The sequence below is a fragment of the Gavialis gangeticus genome, unplaced genomic scaffold (genome assembly GCF_001723915.1).
Source record: "Gavialis gangeticus isolate Ggan-Ray unplaced genomic scaffold, GavGan_comp1, whole genome shotgun sequence".
In the NCBI taxonomy this organism is placed as follows: domain Eukaryota; kingdom Metazoa; phylum Chordata; order Crocodylia; family Gavialidae; genus Gavialis; species Gavialis gangeticus.
The window spans coordinates 4313456-4333961 of NW_017729016.1; the positions used below are offsets into that span (position 1 = coordinate 4313456).

Consider the following 20506-nt stretch of genomic DNA (forward strand, 5'->3'; position numbering starts at 1 on the left):
GGGTAACAGTCCCTGAGAGGAGAAGCAAGGGGGGCACACAACCAGTGGAAGGGAGGGGCTATCACCAAGGACTACTCCTCCTTGGCCCGGGAGTGTAGGAGGGCTATTAGGAAGGCCAAGGCAGAGATGGTGCTCAGGCTAGCGTCCAGGATTAAAGACAACAAAAGTCCTTTTTCAAGTACATTGGGAGCAAGAAGAGGGCACCAGGCATTGTAGGGCCCCTGCAAGATGCAAACGGTGATCTTGTGGCTACAGCAGGCAAGAAAGCTGGTATTTTTAACAGTTTCTTTGCCTCTGTTTTCCTGAACAGGGATCGAGATATCCCACCTACCAGAGGTCAGGATAATCTTGGGGATAGCTCTGTCAGGCCTTGGGTCAGTGTAGATGTAGTTAGGGATCTTCTGGAAGGGCTGGATGTTTTAGATCTGCAGGTCCAGATGCCCTCCACTCAAGGGTGTTGAAGGAGCTGGCAGGGGTCATCACGGAGCCCGTGGCCCGACTGTATGAGCATTTGTGGTCATCTGCTCAGGTGTCGGGGGATTGGAAACTGGCTAATGTGGTCCCAGTTTTCAAGAAAGGGAGGAGCCAAGTAACTGTAGGCCTGTAAGCCTCACCTCGGTGCTCGGGAAGATCTTGGAGAGAATTATCAAGGAGCACGCCCCAAACACTGGGGAGAATTAGTGGATCCTTGAATTTTAATAAATAAATGGCATACCTCTTTGTTGCTAGTCATCACTATCATTTATTAAAATTTCAAGGAGACAAAGTGCCACAGAGGATTATGCTATGGATAATGGTATACTCTGATGTGAGAGAAACTGGCTTTCTCTGAATGCTTGCATTTGATCTAGCATAAGCATAGCTGTCCATCCAAACACAGATAAACAACAGAAGGAGAAAAACGTCTTTGTGGTATTCCTTGATATCCATCTGACAACGTCCGAGTCTGAAATCTCATGGTCAATGTGAGACGTGTCAAGCTGAAAACCAACTTCCTCAGCTTTTATGAGGTGAGCAGAGTTTCGTTTCAAATTCAAAAGAATGTTTTGGGGATTGAGAAATGTTGCGCGTGTGTTTCTCTGAACCAGATGCCATCACTATATAAACTCTTGCTTCTGCTTTAACAGGCATGCCTATAGAGACACTACTGCTGGAAAAAAAATTGCCAATACATGCCTGAATCTAAAGTTATACTTCATCTGAGAACTAGGTAGGCTCTAGCATGGTTTCCAAAAATTGACTGATGTTTTTGTAGTTTGCAATGATGGTGCATTTAGCCTAGGAAAGCTTAAGAAATCTGTCAGATCATTCTCTTGGCTGGGCTGACCGAATCATTACTTAATGAATGTGGCTAGTCTGTGCGACAGGGTAGAAGAATCATTTTATGGGTATAATGCAAAACTGCATCAACAAAAATAATCCATGCTCTTAGATTACCTGCATAACCTCCATTTTTTCCACAATTGCACAGGGTAACTCTTTATACTTGGTGTGAGGTTAAACTCACTAGTGGTTGTCGGCTGTTCCTGGAAATTACTGGCTAAGTGGTTCTTACTGAGCAAGCAGACTATACAAGGTGAATTGCTCGGCTTCAGTTCCCTGGTGTGGGAAAGTCCTGACTCCATCCTGGAGCTGAACAGTTTCAGTGACTCTTCCCAGTTTTATGCAGACATACTGTGGCTAACTTTCATTTACCTGTAGTTCATTCATATTTATTCAGAACAAATATAAGTGTGAGATTAAACATTTAAGCACAGGGTTGCTCTGTCGGGTATGGTATGTACTGCTGTGAACCCATCTGTCTTCAGTCCAGCCTGGTATCGGGAAGCATCAGTGAAAATTTAAGCCAAAGAACAAAGCATTTCTGAAGATCCATCGTCTCGCAACTCAGATGTCACATTTGCACGCGACAGATTTGATTACAAGTTACGGAGGTGTCCTGGCTCGGATTCAGAAAGCGTCGGCTTGGCCTTTGAGGTATGCCAAAGAAGCCTGCTTTCAGTTAAGTCATCTTGAGCTGTATTTAAAAACTAACTGTAATTTAGGTTCCAGGTCAGATGGAGGGGGGAAGAAGACACTCAACATGTAACATGGGACCTTCGGCACAGGAGTGAAGTGAGCTCTCTCCCAAAGAATTACAAAGGCAGTGAGAGAGAAGGTTGTTCGTGGTTTGGTTTCCCTTCGTATTCAGGCTAAGGACAAAAATACAGTTCCCTAAATAAGAGATCATGATAGGCCATTTTCAACCCACTGCACTATTTACTGTGGTAGTGTTGGCAGCTATAGGATAGACATAGTAAGACAAAATCCCTGCCCCAAAGAGGTCATGATTTAAGTAGGCAAGATGCACAATGGGTTTGGGCTAGAGGAGACCCTGTGGGCATGAGGTTGTGTGGAGTCGAGGCTCTACCTTTCCCTGCAGTCCAGACGCTCAGCATTATACTTTTAAATATTGTCTGTGCTGAGCAGGATAGGACTGTCACTCATCAACTGTTTCTAGCAAGGACACTAATTAACCTGCTAAATGAGATTATCCCTTCAGAGTGTGCACCAGAGAGCTAAGTTATGTAAAATAGCATTCAAAAGAGATATATAATTAGCAGCTTGTTCTAAGAGCATTCTCAGTGCTTCCTGTGACCTTAGTCAAATGAGGCTGGATTTGCTCTGGATTTCAGTGGGGTGTTGGTTCACTTCTGGTAAGATCCATCGCCATCCAGCCTTGTCATCAAGAATATCGGGGCATTATTATTTACTTGCATTGCCATAGGAGCCCTGGTCCCTAACCAGGACCCCATTGTTCTTGATACTGTATAGTTTGACCTAGCTTACTTTACAGGCTCTCCTGCATGTTGGGGACATACCCTGGAGCTAGTTAGGCTCAACGTTACCTGTCCCAGTGAAGTTAGAGTCATCTAAGGGGACTTAAAGGCAGTCATTAAAGTCAAGGCAAAGGGGGTTGTGCCAAGCTCCCTTTGTCAATCCTCCTGGGCACTTACCAGCCTTTTTGGTCTCTAAATTAGGTACAGAAGTGGCGTATCTTTGTTTCCTCTCAACAACAGTAAGCTATCCCCCTAAGGCAGGACCCTCAGACTTATGAAAAGCCTTGTATCCCGTGGAAGCGTGTGAGCAAGAGCATGTGATTGCTGTCCCATTGCTATCTGGGAAACAACTGCAGCTCCCTTAGAAAAGTTGGATATTACTGATTAGTTATTGGGCCACATGGAGTTAAAAATGTGGGTGGAAAAGTTGTGAAATGGCAGCTCAGAATAGGGATCCTAAACACAGTAGAAATACCTAGAGGACATGTATAAAGAGCAGGCTGGGAGTGACCATAGTTTAGTGCGTGGCTGGTTATCCAAATCAGGATCCAAAGGCAGGGTGAAGGAAAAGTCATGGGCTTTTGCACCCTAACTTCAGCAAAGACACTAGGAGAGTTGTCAGTGAGGCGTGAGGGAGGAACACGGATGTTTCAATAATGAGGTTTATGACTTTTTGTTGGTTTGTTTGGCTGCCGTGATTCCCTATGGCAGGGTAGGGTGTCAGGTGTATGTTGTATCAGCGGTAGAGTTGAGATTATGATTAGTGTGGGATGGTTTGGGCAGGGCTGATCCTGCCCCAGGCAGGGGGTTGGACGAGACCTCTGCAGGTCCCTTCCAGCCCCACTTCTCTACGATGCTATGAAATTAGCCAGACTGGGGCTTGCCACATTTGTTTTCTGTTGTTGCTCTCTTGGAGCGGTGACAGCCGGGTCTGGGATTCCTGGAACAGGACCAGGACTCCGCCGTTCTGGGCCCAGTTCCCAGATCTGCCATACAGCCCCTCTGTCAACATGGGCAGCTTGCTTTAGCACAGTTCCTCAAAGCTATTTAGGGATCAGGGGATCATACTCCCCTTGATTTCAGCGAGGGGTAAGCCTCTGCATTCCCGTATGGAGCCGGGTCTTGGCCTCCATTTCCTAATTGTAGAACCGGGATGATGATTTGGCTTGCCTCTCCTAATTCTGCCTGCTCAGCGTTGCAGGCTGCCCTGGGCTGGGACTACATTGGACTGTCAGCACAGGACTGAGCTGTGAGGCTCCTCCAGCATCTTTGGCCCTATGAGCCCTGCTGCCAGCCTGCTTTATAAATCACAGCAGCAGTGAAGTCGATGTAAATAATTTCACAATAAACGGCGGGGCCCAACTGAGTGCCTTCCTTCCAGATGCCTGCCAAAAACCATCATTTTTTAATAACTGGCCTAAGCATGTTAAAACCAGCTTGTTGCTGCCTGCCAGATTAACAGATGGCCCACAATCATTAATATTACAAAACTTCAGGAGCTCGTCATTCCTTAATCTATAAAGCCCGTCTGCATGGATAATACAGGCCCTGCAATCTGCTGAGCTGGGTCCAGAAGGCAGTTGCTGCGCTGAAGCCCCCGGTAAGGGATATTTCTTTGTAAAAGTCATTCTTGAAAGGTCCAAACTCAGCATTTTGCACAAGGGGACACTTCAGTGTAAAGAAGTAGCCTGAGCTGTGTCTTGCGGGTAAGCCAACAGACAGGTGGATGCTGTGCATGATTCTGAAGAGGTATGCAAGCCCTAGCATGCCAAGGGAAGGCCATTTATTTACTATTTATGGGAGACTGAGCCTTCACTGTGGGCCACTCTTTGATTTGTGGCATACAGCATTGGATGGTGTCATTTATAACTGCTTGGCTCTCATAGACAGTATTTTACAATCTTTTCTCTGATGCCTGATGAAAGATGTTTGTGCCTGAAAGCTTGCAATTAAAGAATTTTTTTTGCAAAGATCTTGTTGGTGTAATAAAAGCTATCACCTCTACTACGAGTCCTGGTTGGCTCTCATAGAGGCATTTTCAGCTGTAGATCTTGAAGGGCTTTTCCAAAGTGGCAAAGATTATGACATTTCAAGGAGAAAGATGTATTTTATGTGGGGGCAGGGGAGGTATACATGTGCACACAGGCATGCGAGGGAAATGGGGAGTGAGGAGCAAAGAAATATACAGCCTTAGGGCATTTATACATGTATGTTTGTCTGCTCCGACACGCTGGAAATCCAGCTCGTTGGAGCAGACTTAACTGAGTCCGTAGAGCGAGCAAGCTGATGCACCCAGTGCTGCATTACATGCATTTATATAAATAGCAAACCGCACGTCGGCGCACAAAAAATTGCGGCAGTCTATTTCAAATGCGCGCTGCTGCCATTTTCTCAGCACTGATGCGCATTTTGCCATTTATACAAATGTATGTGCCACAGTGCCAGGTGCTTTTAAAACGGCCCAGCGTTGCAGTGCGTGCATGTGTACAAATGCCCTTAGAGGCTGGGGGACTTAGTACCTAAAACCCATTGTTTCCAATGAGACTTAAATTTCTTAAGTACCTTTCTAAGGATCTGAGCCAACGTGGTGTGCCCCAGGTTACCCAGTGGCTGAGACAAGCACCCAAGTCTCTTGAAACCTTGCTCGCTGGACCTAGCTCTCTTCCTGGGAAATCTTCCCAGAAGTGGAAGATGATGATGAATCCAAAGTTGCAGTGCTGCTTCAGTCCCCTTGCTGGCAGATGCATCACAGGAAAGCCAGTGCAACAGGAGCTGAAACAGGTGATGTAGGGGAGCCAGCTCCACTTGCTTCTGTAGGAGAGGACAAGCATAGTAAAAAGGACTCAAGGCCAAAGCAAATGGCATTTTCCATGGCCAAATGGACCTTCTGGTGCCATTTGCAGGTGCGTGTGGCCCTACTTAGCTCTCGCTGCAGTCAGATTTCAGACAATCCAATAACAGGCACTCAGCATCGTTTTATCATTAAACCCCAGTCCTTGCCCACAACTGCTTGGAGGGGCAGGGCTAGGGGATTATGACTGAAGTCAACAGCTCAATAATCTGCCATTTCAAAATCCGACATCGCTGACCTCTTGAATAGGCGCATGGTGTCATTTAGAAAATGGAGGGCCACGTTGAGTACTGGCCACCTTAGGAGGGAGGCTGACGGTGTGGACTCCCAAGTCAGAAGGGAAAACCCAAATTCAGTGTCATGATAAATTACAGGTAACCTGCCTAGGAGAGAAGTGGCATCTAATCCCGATAGCGATACTGATACTTGCCAACCACCCCAATATAAAAGCACTAAAACAAATAAAACTAACGGCGAACTTCTCCCATGCTGGAAAGCGAAAAGAACCAGTGTCTATGATGTCTACAAAGGAAAAGGTGCCTGAAACTTGCCCTTGCCCTGTGTTACAAATCTCTAACCGCTTACTCTGTTGGCTAGGAGTCTGCAAAGATTACAGCCCCATGCCATTCAGCAAGGCCCTTTAGTGTGGGGGGGCACTCGCAGGGAGAGCCTTGATAAATCTCAGGGTGTCAGACCGGGATTGGGATTCCTTATTTCACTTCCATCAGTCACTCGTGTGGCCTTGGTGAAGCCAGCTTACTTCTCTGTGCCTTAGTTTCCCCATCTGTGCAAAGGTGGTGGTCATGCTTGTCTGAACCCATAGATTTAATTGCATTGTGCAGAAGATGCTTAGAGCCTCTCCTGAGCAGTGCGTTTTGTTTTATTTTTGATCTGGCAATAAAATCACATCTAAAGGAAGGAAGGGTCCATGGGATGTGCTTGTCTTCCCACGTCCCTTTGCTTGCTCAGCCAGCCTGGAATTAGGACGCTCTTTGCAGAAGAACAAGAGACGTTCCCAATGATTAAGAAATCAGCATTAAAAACTAGCTCGGCGGGTACTGGGGAGGATTCCTGAGCGCTGTATAAAATGATTTAAAACTCATTTGTCAGACTGATGCCAGCTTCCCTAGAGGGAGGCTTGGCAAAATGGGGCTGTGCTGCATGTTCAAATAAAGCATGGAGGATTTATATTTAATGTGAAGCCAATCAGACCGCTCCTACATTGATATATTAATTCCAACCAAGCTCTTGATATCATTTGATGCTTTGCTACAACAGCACGTCGAGGAGACTTTCAAAAGGAAGAATGGCTCTTTGTATTTTTCGAAACCTTATGGTTTTGTAATGTTTAAAATCTTCAGTATGAAATTCAACCGGGAAATGGATGGGCTTCTGAGGGTAAGCGATTCGAAATCACGAACATTCAGCCAGAGGCAGGAACTTTGAAATCAAGTTGTACTTAATAATAATTTTAGAAAAACCATCCTGAGGTTGAGTGTGGTGAGATGCCGATACAGGTTTTCATCACAGCAGAACCGTAAAACCCCCAAGATAAGAGTGAACTGCCCGGTTTGCCAAAATGCTGGTATGATACTGGTCTGAATTCTCCATGTTGTTGGGTATTGGTGAGAAAACTGCTGTTTTTGTTGCCTGTTGGCTGGGATCAATATAGTCTTAACTGCTCGGGTACCATAGTGTAGCAGTCCATGAATGGTGAGATCCATGTTTTTTTACCTTTTCCATACTTGTAACCACCTCTGCATCCAAGGTTGTCATTACAGAAAACGTTGACCCTGCAGTACCTGTTATGGACCCCCCCTCCAACACCCATGTCCAGCTGGAAACCCCTGGATTAGACTGATACAAGGCCTGGTACTGAACATGCTTATACTGGTATTTGACTGTAGTAATACCAGTATACAAATAGAGCAGACCCGTGACAAAGAGTCCCAAACCAATGTTGCTCGCTAAAACCCAACGCTGAGTTACCCGTCCTGGTATTTATCCGATTCAACTGACCCCTGGGCTAGAAAGGGATCTGCTCAGTGCAGGGCCTACTTCTGCTAGATGGGAGGACATGGCATATTCAACCCTCCTGTCTGCCAGGCTTCCCCGAGCAGTGATGTCAGTACAGAGTATTTGCCCTGACATTCACAGAAATTAAAAACTCACAGTCCATGAAACTCTTCTAATTTCTCAATAATCAGTGGAAAGCAGGGTGTTTTTGTTTGGTGGTTTTTTAAGTTAAAAAAAAAAAAAGTACTTTGACCCACTTTGGACTAGAATCAGTCGAGGATTAGATAGAGGAGGAGCTGACTGTTAGGCACAGGGCCCTCAGACTACGAGCTGGAGCCCCGCTTTCCAACAGCTCATGCCTCTTCACCACAGGAGGATGGGTAGGTAGGTACCTCCACCCCGAGAAGCTGGAGTATGCTCAGCATGCACCGGCTTAGCGCTAGCCAGTAGGCAATACTCTCGGTTTGCAGAGTGCTGGGATCCACTTGGAGGAAGGTGCTTTCTCCCTCACCTTGGCCAGAGGAGGACTGGCCACTGCCCCATTATAGATAACAGCCCAGAGCCTGGCTTTATAAATGAGCAGGGGCCAAGCCATGCTGTCCAGCCACTCTGGCCTGACTCTCACCCAGAAATAGAGGCCAGCTTGAGCTAGCCCCGCAGGAGGATGATGTTCCACTTAACCGAGTCTCGGCAGGGAATGCGGCTCGTGCTGCAATGCAACGGCAGAACGGGTCAGGTCTTTCACATCATGCACTGAGCCCGACACAGTCCAGCTAGCAGAGCGGCCTGGGAACTCACCTGCTGTTCTTCAGATTTACGGCACAGACAATGGAGCTTGCAAAGGGCTTTGCCAATAACAGGCAAACATGCTGGCGCCTGTATTGTTTTGGCACTGGAAAGGTAGCGCCCTTGATGAGAGAGCATTGTCTGCTGGAGACTGTTCAAGAGAGATTACTGTGCGTGTACACACAGAGCACAGCCCCTTGTATACACACGCGCATTCGTGCCCCTACAGAGTCAGAAACCCACTACCAACACATGCAGCTCTTCCTTGTCTTACCCTTTCCTCACCCTCTTTTCATGCAGGGGTGCTTAATGTGGATTTCCAGTCCCTTCAAACTCCTTATCTGAGTTCTGCTTTTGAATGGATTGACTGCTTGCTATAAGTGCCAGCCCTGGAGTCCTGATTGAATTCATAGATTTCATAGACATTAGGGCTGGATGGGACCTCAGAAAGTTATTGAGTCCAGCCCCCCGCCCAATTCACACCAGATCTCAGTGGGGCCTTGATCTCCGCGTTCTCTTCCCTCTGGGCACGTTTACACGTGTGTTTATGGTGCATTAAATTTAGTCTGCAGTAAATTACTATGCAGTAAGCAGAAATAGGCCGGCGTCTACACATGCAGGCGTTAAAGTGCAGTAACGTGTGTGGTCTGACTTGGGACTAAAGATAGTCCCACCCAAGTCAGTCCACGCCCGGTGTTACTGCGCAATAAGGCGTCTACATGTGCATTACTGCACAGTAACTAATTGAGCATAAATTGATACCTGCATCATGCAGGTATCAAATTTATGCCCAAGTCAGCATAAGTTGCCATAGTTACTGGACAGCATGAGCATGCACGTGCAGACACGTGCCCGTACTGCATGGTAATGTTAGGTTCCTGCATAGTAATTTAGGTTATGTGCACGTGTAGACATGCCCTCTTTGGCTCATCCCACAGCTGGAGGGACTGCCCCAACTGGATAATGAGAGCAAAGAAATGATGGATACTTAACAGGCGGGTTTGCCCTGTTGGGTGGAAGGAGATGCTTCCAAAGCTAGAAAGAAAGAAATGGGTCAGTGAAGAGAAGAATGATAAACCAGAAAAGGAGAATTATGCCCCACTGAAGCAACAGGGAGAAAGAATCAACAGGTCAAAAATAATGACTTTACCAATAGGTGTTTTGTTTTGAAACAAGACCTGAAATAGTAACATGGGGCGGTGGGGGGGTCATGTTCTAGGAAAAGGCAGAACCATTTGGGGGTGACATTTTTCCAAGCCATTTGAGCCTAGGGGGAAAAACAAATGTGACTTGGGAAATAACAGCCTGGAAGGAGAAAGTGTGGCAGTTATGAGCAACCTAAAACATGCTTTTAGAGTAGGAAAACTTACTAATAGATGTCGCTGCCCCCCTGTCTGTTATAAGGTACAGATCCTAACCTGGATGGGGATCTTTACCAGTGTGTGCACATCCCCTGGATGTAGAGTCCTAGAAACATAGTACAGGAGATCGTGTGCGCGCCGGGCATTGCTGCGCTTCCTTTTTTCTTGTGAATAACATGCGGTAGTATCTAAATGCAGTTTAATTAAGCTAAAAACCAAGGCTGATGCAGCAGAGATGGGGATCCGAAGAGATGAGAACATGGGGATTAACATGCTCTTAGATGCTGGCTTGCTCACTTTGTGCACGCGGACACCGAGCGCAGCTGTGCCCTGGCGCTGAGTGGAGACAAGAAAGGGAGAAGCGCTAAATGCACTTCTGGATCATCAGCCTTCCCAGGACTTCAAGCATGTGATAGTTGTTTTTTTTATTATCATTGCTGTAGTGCTCATCCTCCTCCTCCTGCTCCTCATCCTCATGGTGGTTGCAAAGGATCTGGGAGCATCCTCTTACCTTGCAGCACAGTGGCACTGGTGAGGTAAGCACATACCTGTTTTACAGAGGAGGTGACTGATTAGAAAGCAAATCACTGCCAGCTCCCCCTGCCCTCATGTGCTTCCTGCTAGACCCGAGCACAGGCCAGACCCCCAGAGCTGTGCATCCCAGCCCCCCACCCCCTTTGCTGCCCCTCTCCTGGCTGCCCCGGGGGCTCTGCTTTCAGTCTGGCTCCTTGCACAAATTCTACAATAGCACCGGCCAGCTGCTACCATTTCAGGTTTTGTTTCACAAACACCCCCGTATGAGGTTATGAATGCTGCTTTAGTCATTTATCAGTGGATTAACTTCTTTCTGAGTGTATTTAAAAATAAAAATAAAAAAAAGTCCTGCATGTTTTCAGTGGCTTTGGCCACTGCCCCACTTCTCATGTTATCGTCTAAGTGTAGCTGATTGCTTCCCATAGTTATGTGCCAAGCTGAGCCTGGCAGGCAGGACAGGCATGGGTGGTTAGAGAGAAAGGAGGATGGAGGGGCAGTGCCGCGTGAAGCACTGGGTGGAAAACAAGGTCTGAGGAATAGCTTCTGCCACCAGAGCAAAACCCAGCAAATCTTGTGCCAAGTCCCTGGGAAAGACCGAGGCATCCTTGCTAAGCCTGCACTGCATCGCGCGACGGCTTGGGGATGGGACTACAACATGTTATTTTATATGGCTTTTCCCTCTCGGGCTCCTTAATCCCTTCGGGATACAATTAAGGCACAAGTCTGAGGCCAAGGTAACTATGGCATCCAAACATCAGCTGTCACCGGCACCGGGTACCAATAAAAGGCAGGCCAGCCAAGAACCGGGGAGACTTTTTCATGAGCATCCTAATCCGTTTGCCATTTCTGCAGCACCGGTGCTTCCAGGCAGAGGACATTGCAAGTGAGCAGAACAAGAGGTAGGGACACAGGCTCGCTCTCGCGCTCTTTCTCTCGCTCGCTCTCTCAGCTTATCTCAATACCGAACCATTAAACAGAGCAAAATCTTGGCGGGGGGAGGGAGCGGAGGGGGGGAAGACGGTCTCATTATCTGCTCTGTGCTGTGCCTGTGGCAGCTGGTCGGCCCGTACATTAATAGATTACATTGAGGATTTGCGATTGTTAACAGCAAAGGGGGCTTGAGCTGCCTACATTCGGGGGGAAAGGCCGCCGCGGCTCACTGCTCCAGTGGAGGACGCATCTTTGGAAGGGAACTGCACTTTTTTCTCCCCCCCCACCATCCCCTCCTGCTAGCACATTTTCTGGCCAGGTAGGTGCCTGACTTATTTTCAAAGCATTATTATTGCAGCTCTTCATTTCTAAGAGGATGGGGAGACTATGTCGTCGCCGTCCCCCCTCCCCTCCTTCCCTCCAGGGGAAGCCGGGTGAGCGTGTCAAGTGTGTACTGGTATTGATTTGCCTGCATCTCTTTGTCATCGCAGCAGCTGCGCCAGGCTGCTGTTTGCTGGCACTGCGCGGTGCAAAAGTCTGGGGAGAAGCGAGGGCTTCCCGCACCATCGGCGGCTTGTGCCTCCTGCCTGGGCTCCCAGGCCAACCCACAGCTGCCGCCGTGTCCCAATTCCCGTGCATTTTTATTTTTACAGCCAGGGAGGGGTGGTTCTGCAGTGCCCAGCCCAGCCGCCTGCGCGCGGGGATGGGATGGGGGCAGCCGAAAGTTCCCTGGTATCAGGCTCTCACTGCTGCTTGGTGGTGGTGTCATTGCGGGGAGATATTTTTTTCCCTGCTTGTTGTGAGCCCGAGCGGTGGTGGAGCGCGTTTCAAACAGGCTAGACAAGAGGCTTCCTTTCCCAGCATCTGAGTTGATGGTGGCTGCGGCCTTGGGCTGCAAGGGTGAGTATGGGTGCTAGGCTTGGGTCACGTCTGTCCCTTCTTGGCCACAAAGCTGCTGTGGGTGAGGATAGTTTCCAGCTCCCCCGCTGTCCCGTCATGGCAGGATGCAACAAGACCGCGCAAACCCTGCGGCCACGCCAGCCGGGAATGGGCTGAATGGAGGCTGCGACCATGATAGAAGGGGCTGGTTTGGGGTGAGTGCAGCCTTCCCACTGCTGGAGACCATAGACAGGAGGAAAAAACACCACCGTGCACTGGGACCGCCGTGTCTTGGGCAAGCAGCGGGCTGGAGCTGATGCACAAAGCGCCCCGCGATGAGCCCTTTTGCTCCCCATCTTCCCATCGCTGTCCTGGGGGCCAGTGATGTCAGTAAACCCCCTGCAAAGGATTGTCAGCCCCCATGGCTGAGACGCGAATGCCTCCAGGCTCCCAAGTGCCCTCCTCCTCCGGTGGCACAGTTGGCAACGGTGCACCGCGGTCTCCGCTTTGCACATCTTCGTGCACACGCTCGGGGGGGAACGCACCAGGCAGGGCACCGGCTCTGCTGTGCCCAAGCCAGGAGGGACCTGCCGGGGACAGACGAACATCCCAGGGGATGCTGTTGCCTATGTTTGCGCCCAAAAGGATGTTCCCTCCTGAGTCAGGCTGGCCGCTTGTGTCTACCAGCGTCGGGAGCCGGGCCTTTGCCGTGCCTCTGTTTCCCACTACCCATCTGCTTTCTCCTACATTGGGTATCTCCCTTTGCACCTCTGTCCTCTCCGTTCTGCACGCCTTTCCGTGCTCAGCACCAGCGGCTCGTGGCCTGGTGCTGGAGGGGTTGCCAGTGCCCATGTTACATGGCAGCCGTGCCTGCGTGTTGGCACGGGGCACTGGAAACATGAGCAGCACGAGCTGGGCTTGCAGGAAAGCACCAGCCCCGTGTCCAGCCAGCGGAAGTTATATTGCAACGGTGAGAAACGCGCTCAGGTGAAGCCGGTCTGAGCCAGATGCCCCAAGAGCCTGCTCTCTCCTGTATGGCATCTCAGGCAATACTCTGGATTGCCTGAGCATAAATGCCATTCGTTACAAGGAGGCCTGGATCAGGCCATTGGCGAAGGCAAACTTTGCCTGGGTCTAACTTCGGGACGCCAGGGCATCCGTGCACCCTCCTGGCGGCCCTTCACCCTTGATAATATATTTCCCTTCAGGTGCACACAATTGGTTTATTGGTTGCACTCCACCTAAAGCAATAACCAAATCCATATGGTAATCAAATCTGACCTGGGTCTCAGCGGTTGCGTGTTTTAATGCTAATGCTTCTGTCAGGGTATGCAAAGCATTGAAGCCTTGCTGCAGGCTATAAGAGCTGCTTGTTGTTGTGGGGTAGGGCTCCCACGTACTTGAACTTGGCCAGGGTAAAGTTGCAAAGGTAGGTGCCCTTCTCTTCTGATGGGATTAAAAAAAAGCAAGGCAGTAATCGGTAGGACTGGCTTCTAGGCAAGGGGTTTTATGATGAATGCTTACCCGTGACAGCGCTAGCAGGCCATCTGGTGCTACGGGCAGTGGCTGGGGCAGTTTCCACTTGCAGAAGTTTGTGCCCACAATTGTTTGCGTGTGTGGGTCGGAGGGCATCCTCACCACGGAGGCTTGTGTCCGCAGGACCCTAGGTGTGGTCACACCTGACGCCAGGGAGGCAGGGACTCGGTCCTTTGAAAGTGCATTGCCCCAAGGAGCCGGGGAGGGATTCTCTCTCTGGAGCCCAAGTCGGATGGAGAGGAGATGCTGCGTGGCCCAAATCCGCCCCCCTGCCCACCGGCGTTTAACACGGAGAAACCCAGCAGAGGAGCCAGGACCTGAGGACCCAGGAGGGCAAAGCTGAGGCATGAGGGTGGCCCAGCGTGCGAGGGGAGTGTGTCTCGCTGCGAGCTGTGCCACAGCTGTTGTGTAGGTGCCAGGGAAGTGAGCATGCCCAAGGCCAGGCTGGGAGATGGAGGGTGTTTTACACACCCGTGAATTGTGCAGAACAGACCGAGGCAGAGGCCGTCGTACGTGTGTGCACACTACAATTAGCTGCGGTGCTGCAATTCGCAGATGAGGCCACGAAGGACCTTTGCAAGTGGGGAGGCCGATCTGCATGGCACGGCCAGGCAGGACTTCCGAAATGAAAGCCTGTTTGCACGAGAGCAGGGGTTGTTGAAACACTCGGGTGTGTAAATGTTCAGGGCCAGAGGAACCACGGCGAACCCGGGAAAGTTATTCCAATAGCCAACCGCTTCAGTCGTGAAAAATGCGCACGGTTTCCCATCCTATAAGATTATAAAATGGTCCTTTTGTTGTATGCTCAGTGGGCCAGATCCTGACTTGGTGTAAATCAGCACTCTGGCTTAAATCATCCACGCACCTAGGTCTGATGCCTGCCTTTGTACCCGTATCACTGAGCACCTGACTCCTCCCAGCATCCCAGCCGTTTGAGCGGGGCTCCCTGCGCCGTCCCGCTGGGGTCCAGCCAGAGGGGTGGGAGCTGCCTCACGTGGGCCCGTTAGAGACAGACGAAACCACTCGTGACGCTCTGTGCCTGCGCTGAAATAAAGCAATCTGGTCCTTTCTTTTCTTGGCTTGAAAGCTGTGCTTTCAGAGAGGTGTCAGCTGTCCAAGAGGCAGGCGGGGAGCCCTCTGTGCCTCCGTACATTTGATGCCTGTAGCTCCTTGATGCCAAGCGTCACGTTCACATGGACCCTGGGGGCCTGTTTCTCTCCATCCAGGTCCTCGTCCAGCCTCGGTGCTCCTGCATCTGAGCGCCCAGGCTGCAGGGATGGCCCGAGGCTGGGAGACTCGGGTCGTACAGCGTGTCTGTAATGCAGTCAGGTTTTTGAGCCCTGGGCCCGTGCTGTAACCACTAGTCTCTCCTCCTGCCCACTGTGTAAGGGCTTAGACCAAAGGAAGGTGCATCCTGCCAGGACGCCGGGCTGTCCGGACGCCAGGAATTAGGTTGCCTTCATGTCTGCTGCAGCAGCTGGCTCCAGCCTGCATTTCCCCTTTGCCAGCCCTGGCCTCAGACTGCCTGGTGCCTCTACAAGGCCTCCTGGATGCCTGCACGCATGTCCTGGGTGGGTCAAAGCAGAAACCTTGAGGGAGGGATTTCTTTCCCAGGTAACCAAATGCAAACCTTCCCTTGGCTGCTGCAGGATGTGGGGTGGGTTTGTCTCATCAGGGCATCCCTCCTTGCTTCTCTCTGCCTACCCAGATGGCTCGCATACACAAGCTCTTCCTTTGACTGCATTGCCCTGCTATGGGCTCGGCGTCTCCTTCGACCGAGGCACACAAAGCCAAGAGTTTCCCCATCAGCCAGCCCCGGGACATCCTTCCCCCTAGGCAGGCAGGGCTCTGAGGGACAGGGAAGGGGAGGGTTGCACACCCATCAGCACTTAGCCTGTGATTGCACCAGCAACAGCATCCAAAAAAAAAAAAATCAATCATCCCTCTACCAGCTGCGGGCCCACCTCACCACTCCCCGAGCAGCACGCAGGAGCATTTGCCAGTCAAATGCTAGCAGCAGAGGATGTGCACTATGCAAAGTGCCAGCTTTCCCCCATCACCCCAGAAATTATCCCCCCCCAAAAAATCCCTGCTTCACTGTGCACTGCAGGCACCAGCCAGGGGTAGCTCCTTGCTGGCAGCTTGGGAGACTTACAGGGTAAGCATCCAAAACAGCCACCGCTAGTGCAGTTATGGTGCATCCAGTGTCAAGGTACCTGGGCAAACCAGGGGTTAAAAAAAAAATGGCATCAATGTAGGGGGTATTTTGCTAATAAATATAGCATATTGCTCAGTGCCAGCAGGTTGCTACCCGGACTGAAGCTGGCTGGGTTTATAAGCAACATACGCTATCGCCTGGCACTCGGTGCAGATGGTCCAAGACGGGTCCTGTCGTGCACGCCACGGGGGCCCAGAGCAGCCGCGGCAGCTGGCGCCACAGGCACCCTCAGCAGTCAGCGGGCACAGGCTTAGTGCATCCCCACCCGCTCACGTGGGCCCCTCTTTTCCAGCCCAGGTTGCTGCCGCGTTAGCCAGCGCCCGCCCCAGGCCCTGCCGGCATGGATGAATGGGACGTCCCACAGTGGAAGAAGGAAGTCGACAGCCTGAAATACCAGCTGGCTTACAAGAGGGAGATGGCGTCGAAGACAATACCTGAGTGAGTCGCTGCTTTCCCCCTGCCCCATCCTGATGGCCGGTCAGGCGCCAGATGTGGGGAGGGTAAGGCAGGGGGGAGATGGAAAGAGGATTTGCACTCCAGCATGCCCAGCCTGTGCTGCAAGGAGCAGGTCATAAGCACTGCTAACTCTGGCGGGATCCCTGCCCCGCTCCTCGTCCGGACACACTGCGCATAGGGACACGGTCTGGTTGTGAACCCTGCGTCCCTAGGGGCACCACCCTGCAGCCCAGCGTCAGCGCCTGAGCTGTGGGACATAGCCCTCACCTCTGCGTGGCCTCTTGGGCAGCTTAGCCACCCACCATCTCACTCTCCTCCTGCATTTTGGGGCATCCAGGTACCTAATGCAGGGCCTTGTGCCACAGGAGTGTGCAGCTAGGTTAGCCCTGATGGTGCGGGAAGGGGGGCGGGGATCGGCTTCAAGAGGAGACGTGGAGGGCACGTCCCGCTATGATGCCTGGCTGCTTGGGGGTGACGGCACGTGGCTGGCCTGTAGAAAACCTGGGCTCTGCTCACCAGGGCACGGTGAGAAAAGGTCCTCCGTGCAGGGTGCGAGTTTTCTACCGTTGTGGCGTCACGAAGAAGTCATGCAATGCAAAAGCAAGCGGCTCTTTGCAGAGAGCCGATGCCAGCGTCCCTTAAGCTTGCACCCACGAGGTGGGGGGATGCCTTGTTTCCGAATCCCGCTGGGGCTGGAGCCGCTCAGAAAGGGACTGTGGAAACGCGGGCATCGGGAGGACATTCAGGTCACCCAGGGATAGCAGCAGATTTGTGGTTTCTGGCTCCAAGTCCTGCATTAAGCATCTAAGTCCCTTTCTGGATCTAGCGCTGCCTGTCAATAGCATTGACTTGCCCGTGTCCGAGAGCCAAGGGGATCTTGGCGGGATCATTTATTAGACCTATTGTATAGCTGCTGGACAAGCTTTTCGGTATAAAGCCTCTGTCTTTGGCTCAGTAGCACCATCCCCACTGTGGGCAGACTGCAAAGGCAATTGCCTGCCCCGCACCATGGGCCGCATGTAGTGCTAATGCCTATGAAGACTCAGACCAGTGCATTAAACCGAAGCCCTGGACTGTGCCCAGGCTGCGGCTGTTAGGCTAATGTGGCTGCCAACCCCTGGGATTCAGGTCCCAACACCCCTCTTTTGATGGCTGGGTCTGTGCTCTCGCCCAGGGGGCTGCATGGGGCAGCACCACTGGACAAGCAGCAGCAGCCAGTCCTCCCCCCTGTCCAGTTAAGGACATACAGCTCTCCGGGTCCACCCTGGCGTCCACCAAGGCAGCAGCACCAGCTCTGCCCCCACTCCTGCTGTGTTGGGGGTCACAGAAGAGACGTCTCCTGCTGCCAAGGGCTCTGGTCCGGCTCTGCCGCTCAGCCCCGAGCCCTCGCGCCCTGGCCGCAGCAGTGAGCCCAGTGCAAGTGGTCAGCAACAAATGCAGGCTCCCAGAGGGTGGGCTGCAGTGGGTCATCATCAGCCCCAGGTCTTCAGGCTTTGCATTGCCATGGGGGCCAGAAAGCTTTTGCATGAACAGCCGAGGCAGTCGCGTACGTCACTGGCTTGCAGGAGCTGGGGCTTTAAAATACAAAACAATTACTCATGGGGGGACCTAGCTCCTCTGGGCTCCTGCTGTCCCCCCCAGCCACAGCATCCTTCCTGTTCCTCCGCACCCCTCTTTGCTGTGATGAACGTCTCGGGTTGACTCATTCAATAGCTGCTCGGGGGAGGCCGGTGGGGTACCTGAAACCCTGCTGCACCAGAGGCCATTGGGCGCTCGCTCTCCCTGGCCCTTGACTTTTAAGTCTGTGCCCTGTGGGGGTTCAGCTTCAACAGGTGACATGGAGGGCACGTCCCAACATGGTGCTTGGCTGCTGGCAGCGATGAGGTGCTTCCCCACCCTGTGTCCAGCTAGTTTCTCGAGGCTCCCATCCCAGGCACAATTAAAGAAAAGCAGGTTGATTCCTCCCCCACCCCCCACACCACCCCCCCCCACTAAACCCTGACTGACTGGGAGCCCCTAGGACATGGCTTTCCTGACCGCTGCAGCAAGCTTGCATTAGAGAAGAGCCACACGCTGAGTGGGACCGTCCTGCCTGCAGCATCTTTGTCTTGAGGGATGTCGCAGAGGCACCCGAAGAGCACAGAAAGCGTGTGCAATCACCGCGGGCCCACTGGGCAGCCCTCACCTCCCCTCCCCATGCCGAGCTGACGATGTGCTGCTTGCATAGGTGACGTGCTGCAAGTCGCACACCTGCTTGCTGATGCCGGTGCTTCAGCAACAGCTCACACATAGAGCTCGGCACTGAGCCACTCAGTGCTTCTTGGTACGGGGTATCTAGCCTTGCGGGCAGTGGGGGAGACGAACTGGGGTAGAGGAGGGATGATAGACCAAGTGAGCTGGGTAGATGGGTCCGAAACAGCTGGGTCCACAGGAAGACAAAGGGATAGAAATGCATGCAGAAGGAAAGGGGAAGACAGCGACACAGGTTGAAGCCCCCGACCCTGGGAGATTCCCGGGGAAGAGAGGATCCACTGGACAGCACATCTCAGGAGGAGGAAGGCGGCCTGGGTTGTCCTTGCTTCCTCTCCTCGCTCTTTAGATAGCACAGCAGCATCCCAAATCCTGAGAGCAAGGGACTGAAATCACCCAACGCCGTCTCCCTCGCAGGGGTCAGTGCTCAAAGTGCCACGAGGGGTTTGGTAGCAGGATGCCACCGAAACAGAGAGCAGTACCACTGCACAGCAGTGAAAAGGATGGTTTAACTCCCCCCCTCCCATAGTGTGGAAACAACAACATGCCCACTAAGCAGCTCTCCTCTGCCCTCCCTTCCCTCCACAGGCTACTCAAGTGGATAGAAGAAGGCATCCCTAACGACCCATTTCTGAACCCAGAGCTGATGAAAAACAACCCGTGGGTGGAAAAGGGCAAATGCACCATCCTCTGATGCATCTCCATCCAGGCCACCACCAACCTGCAACCACTGACAAATGGCTTCCTACTGAGATATTCAATCTTGCATTAATACTGAATGTACATTTTTTTTTTATTAGCTTCCTAATATGACTAACTGAACTGACCCTATCCTCACCTTGTCTTGTTATCTTTATTAGTAGAAGGGGCTCTTTTATACCAGGTAACTGAGAAAGCACAAGCCGCCGAGGCACCGTGGTAAGAGACACACTGTTAGAGAGACGTGCGGATTGGCAGTGTCACAACAGGAGACTCGATAGCAATAGCAAGCAAACAAAGCACCTCTCTTGACCCATTAAACTTCCATTGAACAACGCTGGCATTTCTGTAAAAAGAAAACAAAGACCTGACACAGCCTTTTTGAACTTGTAAAGGAAAAGGAAAACAAAACAAAACAAAAAAAAAAGATCTTTTATAACAAAATTTTCAATGGTTTTCAATACTTTTTGTATATTGTAGAATATACAACTTTGCAGCGAAGAGGCAAATATGAGAACTAAGGGTTTATACATGAAATAAAACCGAGCAATTACTTCACCGGGGTTTTTTTTTTTTACTTTTATTTTGTTCATATTTTACAAAAAAACCAACAACAGCGGGGTAACAAAGTAAGAAGGAGGCTCGTCCTCACAAGTGCCACGTAGCAGGCGGGGAGCCGAGAGGCAGGTTTTTCTTTCTGTTCTGCAACGTGCCATTTCCTCGGTTTTGCGGCTTCTCGCTAGAGCAAGTCCTTAACGTAAAGATTGCGCCTGACGGCGTTCGAAACGCCCTCGTTAAATCGGAACCACACGTCGCTCTTCCCGACAGCCTTCCCGATCTGCTTCTCGACAGAGTCCTGCTCCGATGCTGGACTGGCCGCTGCTAGGCAGGGAAGGTGGGAGGGGAGAAGAAACCGTATTATGATTAAATTGAGGGACTAAAGCAGGGTGCAAATCGTTAGCCTAGGTCACGGACCTTTGAGGAAGTAACAGAGGCAAGGGATCCTATATGGACTGTTGCCTTGCTACATATGTGGTCCCATAGATAAGGTATCCAGATTGCAGCCGTATGGGTCTAGAGGAAAAAAGCATTCAGGCCTCGTGGTAGAGGTAATCTCTTTTATTAGACCAACTAGATTATTGCAAAAAAAAAAAAAAAAAAAAAAAAAAAA

At 51.1% G+C, this 20506-nt stretch overlaps 2 protein-coding genes across 5 annotated transcripts in view; one reads left to right on the plus strand and one right to left on the minus strand.

Annotated features, from left to right (window-relative positions):
- The first annotated feature begins 4290 nt into the window (after positions 1-4290).
- On the plus strand, positions 4291-19893 carry GNG13 (G protein subunit gamma 13). Of its 3 annotated transcripts, none has more exons than XM_019512713.1 (3): positions 4291-4419; positions 16223-16368; positions 19225-19893. In XM_019512713.1, the coding sequence occupies exons 2-3, from the start codon at positions 16271-16273 to the stop codon at positions 19328-19330; spliced, it is 204 nt and encodes a 67-aa protein (XP_019368258.1). In that variant the 5' UTR covers positions 4291-4419; positions 16223-16270; the 3' UTR covers positions 19331-19893. The 3 variants fall into 3 exon arrangements, with proteins under 3 accessions (XP_019368258.1, XP_019368259.1, XP_019368257.1); XM_019512714.1 differs by lacking the exon at positions 4291-4419 and adding an exon at positions 10846-11266; XM_019512712.1 differs by lacking the exon at positions 4291-4419 and adding an exon at positions 11306-11616.
- A 25-nt stretch (positions 19894-19918) lies between these two features.
- CHTF18 (chromosome transmission fidelity factor 18) overlaps positions 19919-20506 on the minus strand; it is a 39259-nt gene continuing 38671 nt past the window's right edge. The window contains exon 22 of one of the 2 annotated variants that reach the window (XM_019512709.1): positions 19919-20214. In XM_019512709.1, coding sequence (XP_019368254.1) covers positions 20075-20214 — 140 coding nt within the window. In that variant the 3' untranslated portion in view covers positions 19919-20074. Of the gene's footprint in view, positions 20218-20506 lie in introns of both variants that reach the window. The other variant, XM_019512708.1, reaches the window with a different exon arrangement.

Excerpts from the sequence above, each read along its gene's own strand:
- GNG13 (XM_019512713.1), top strand. The coding sequence starts at position 16,271 with ATGGATGAATGGGACGTCCCACAGTGGAAGAAGGAAGTCGACAGCCTG. Across the intron at positions 16,369-19,224 it reads GCGTCGAAGACAATACCTGA|GCTACTCAAGTGGATAGAAG; the intron begins GTGAGTCGCTGC and ends TTCCCTCCACAG.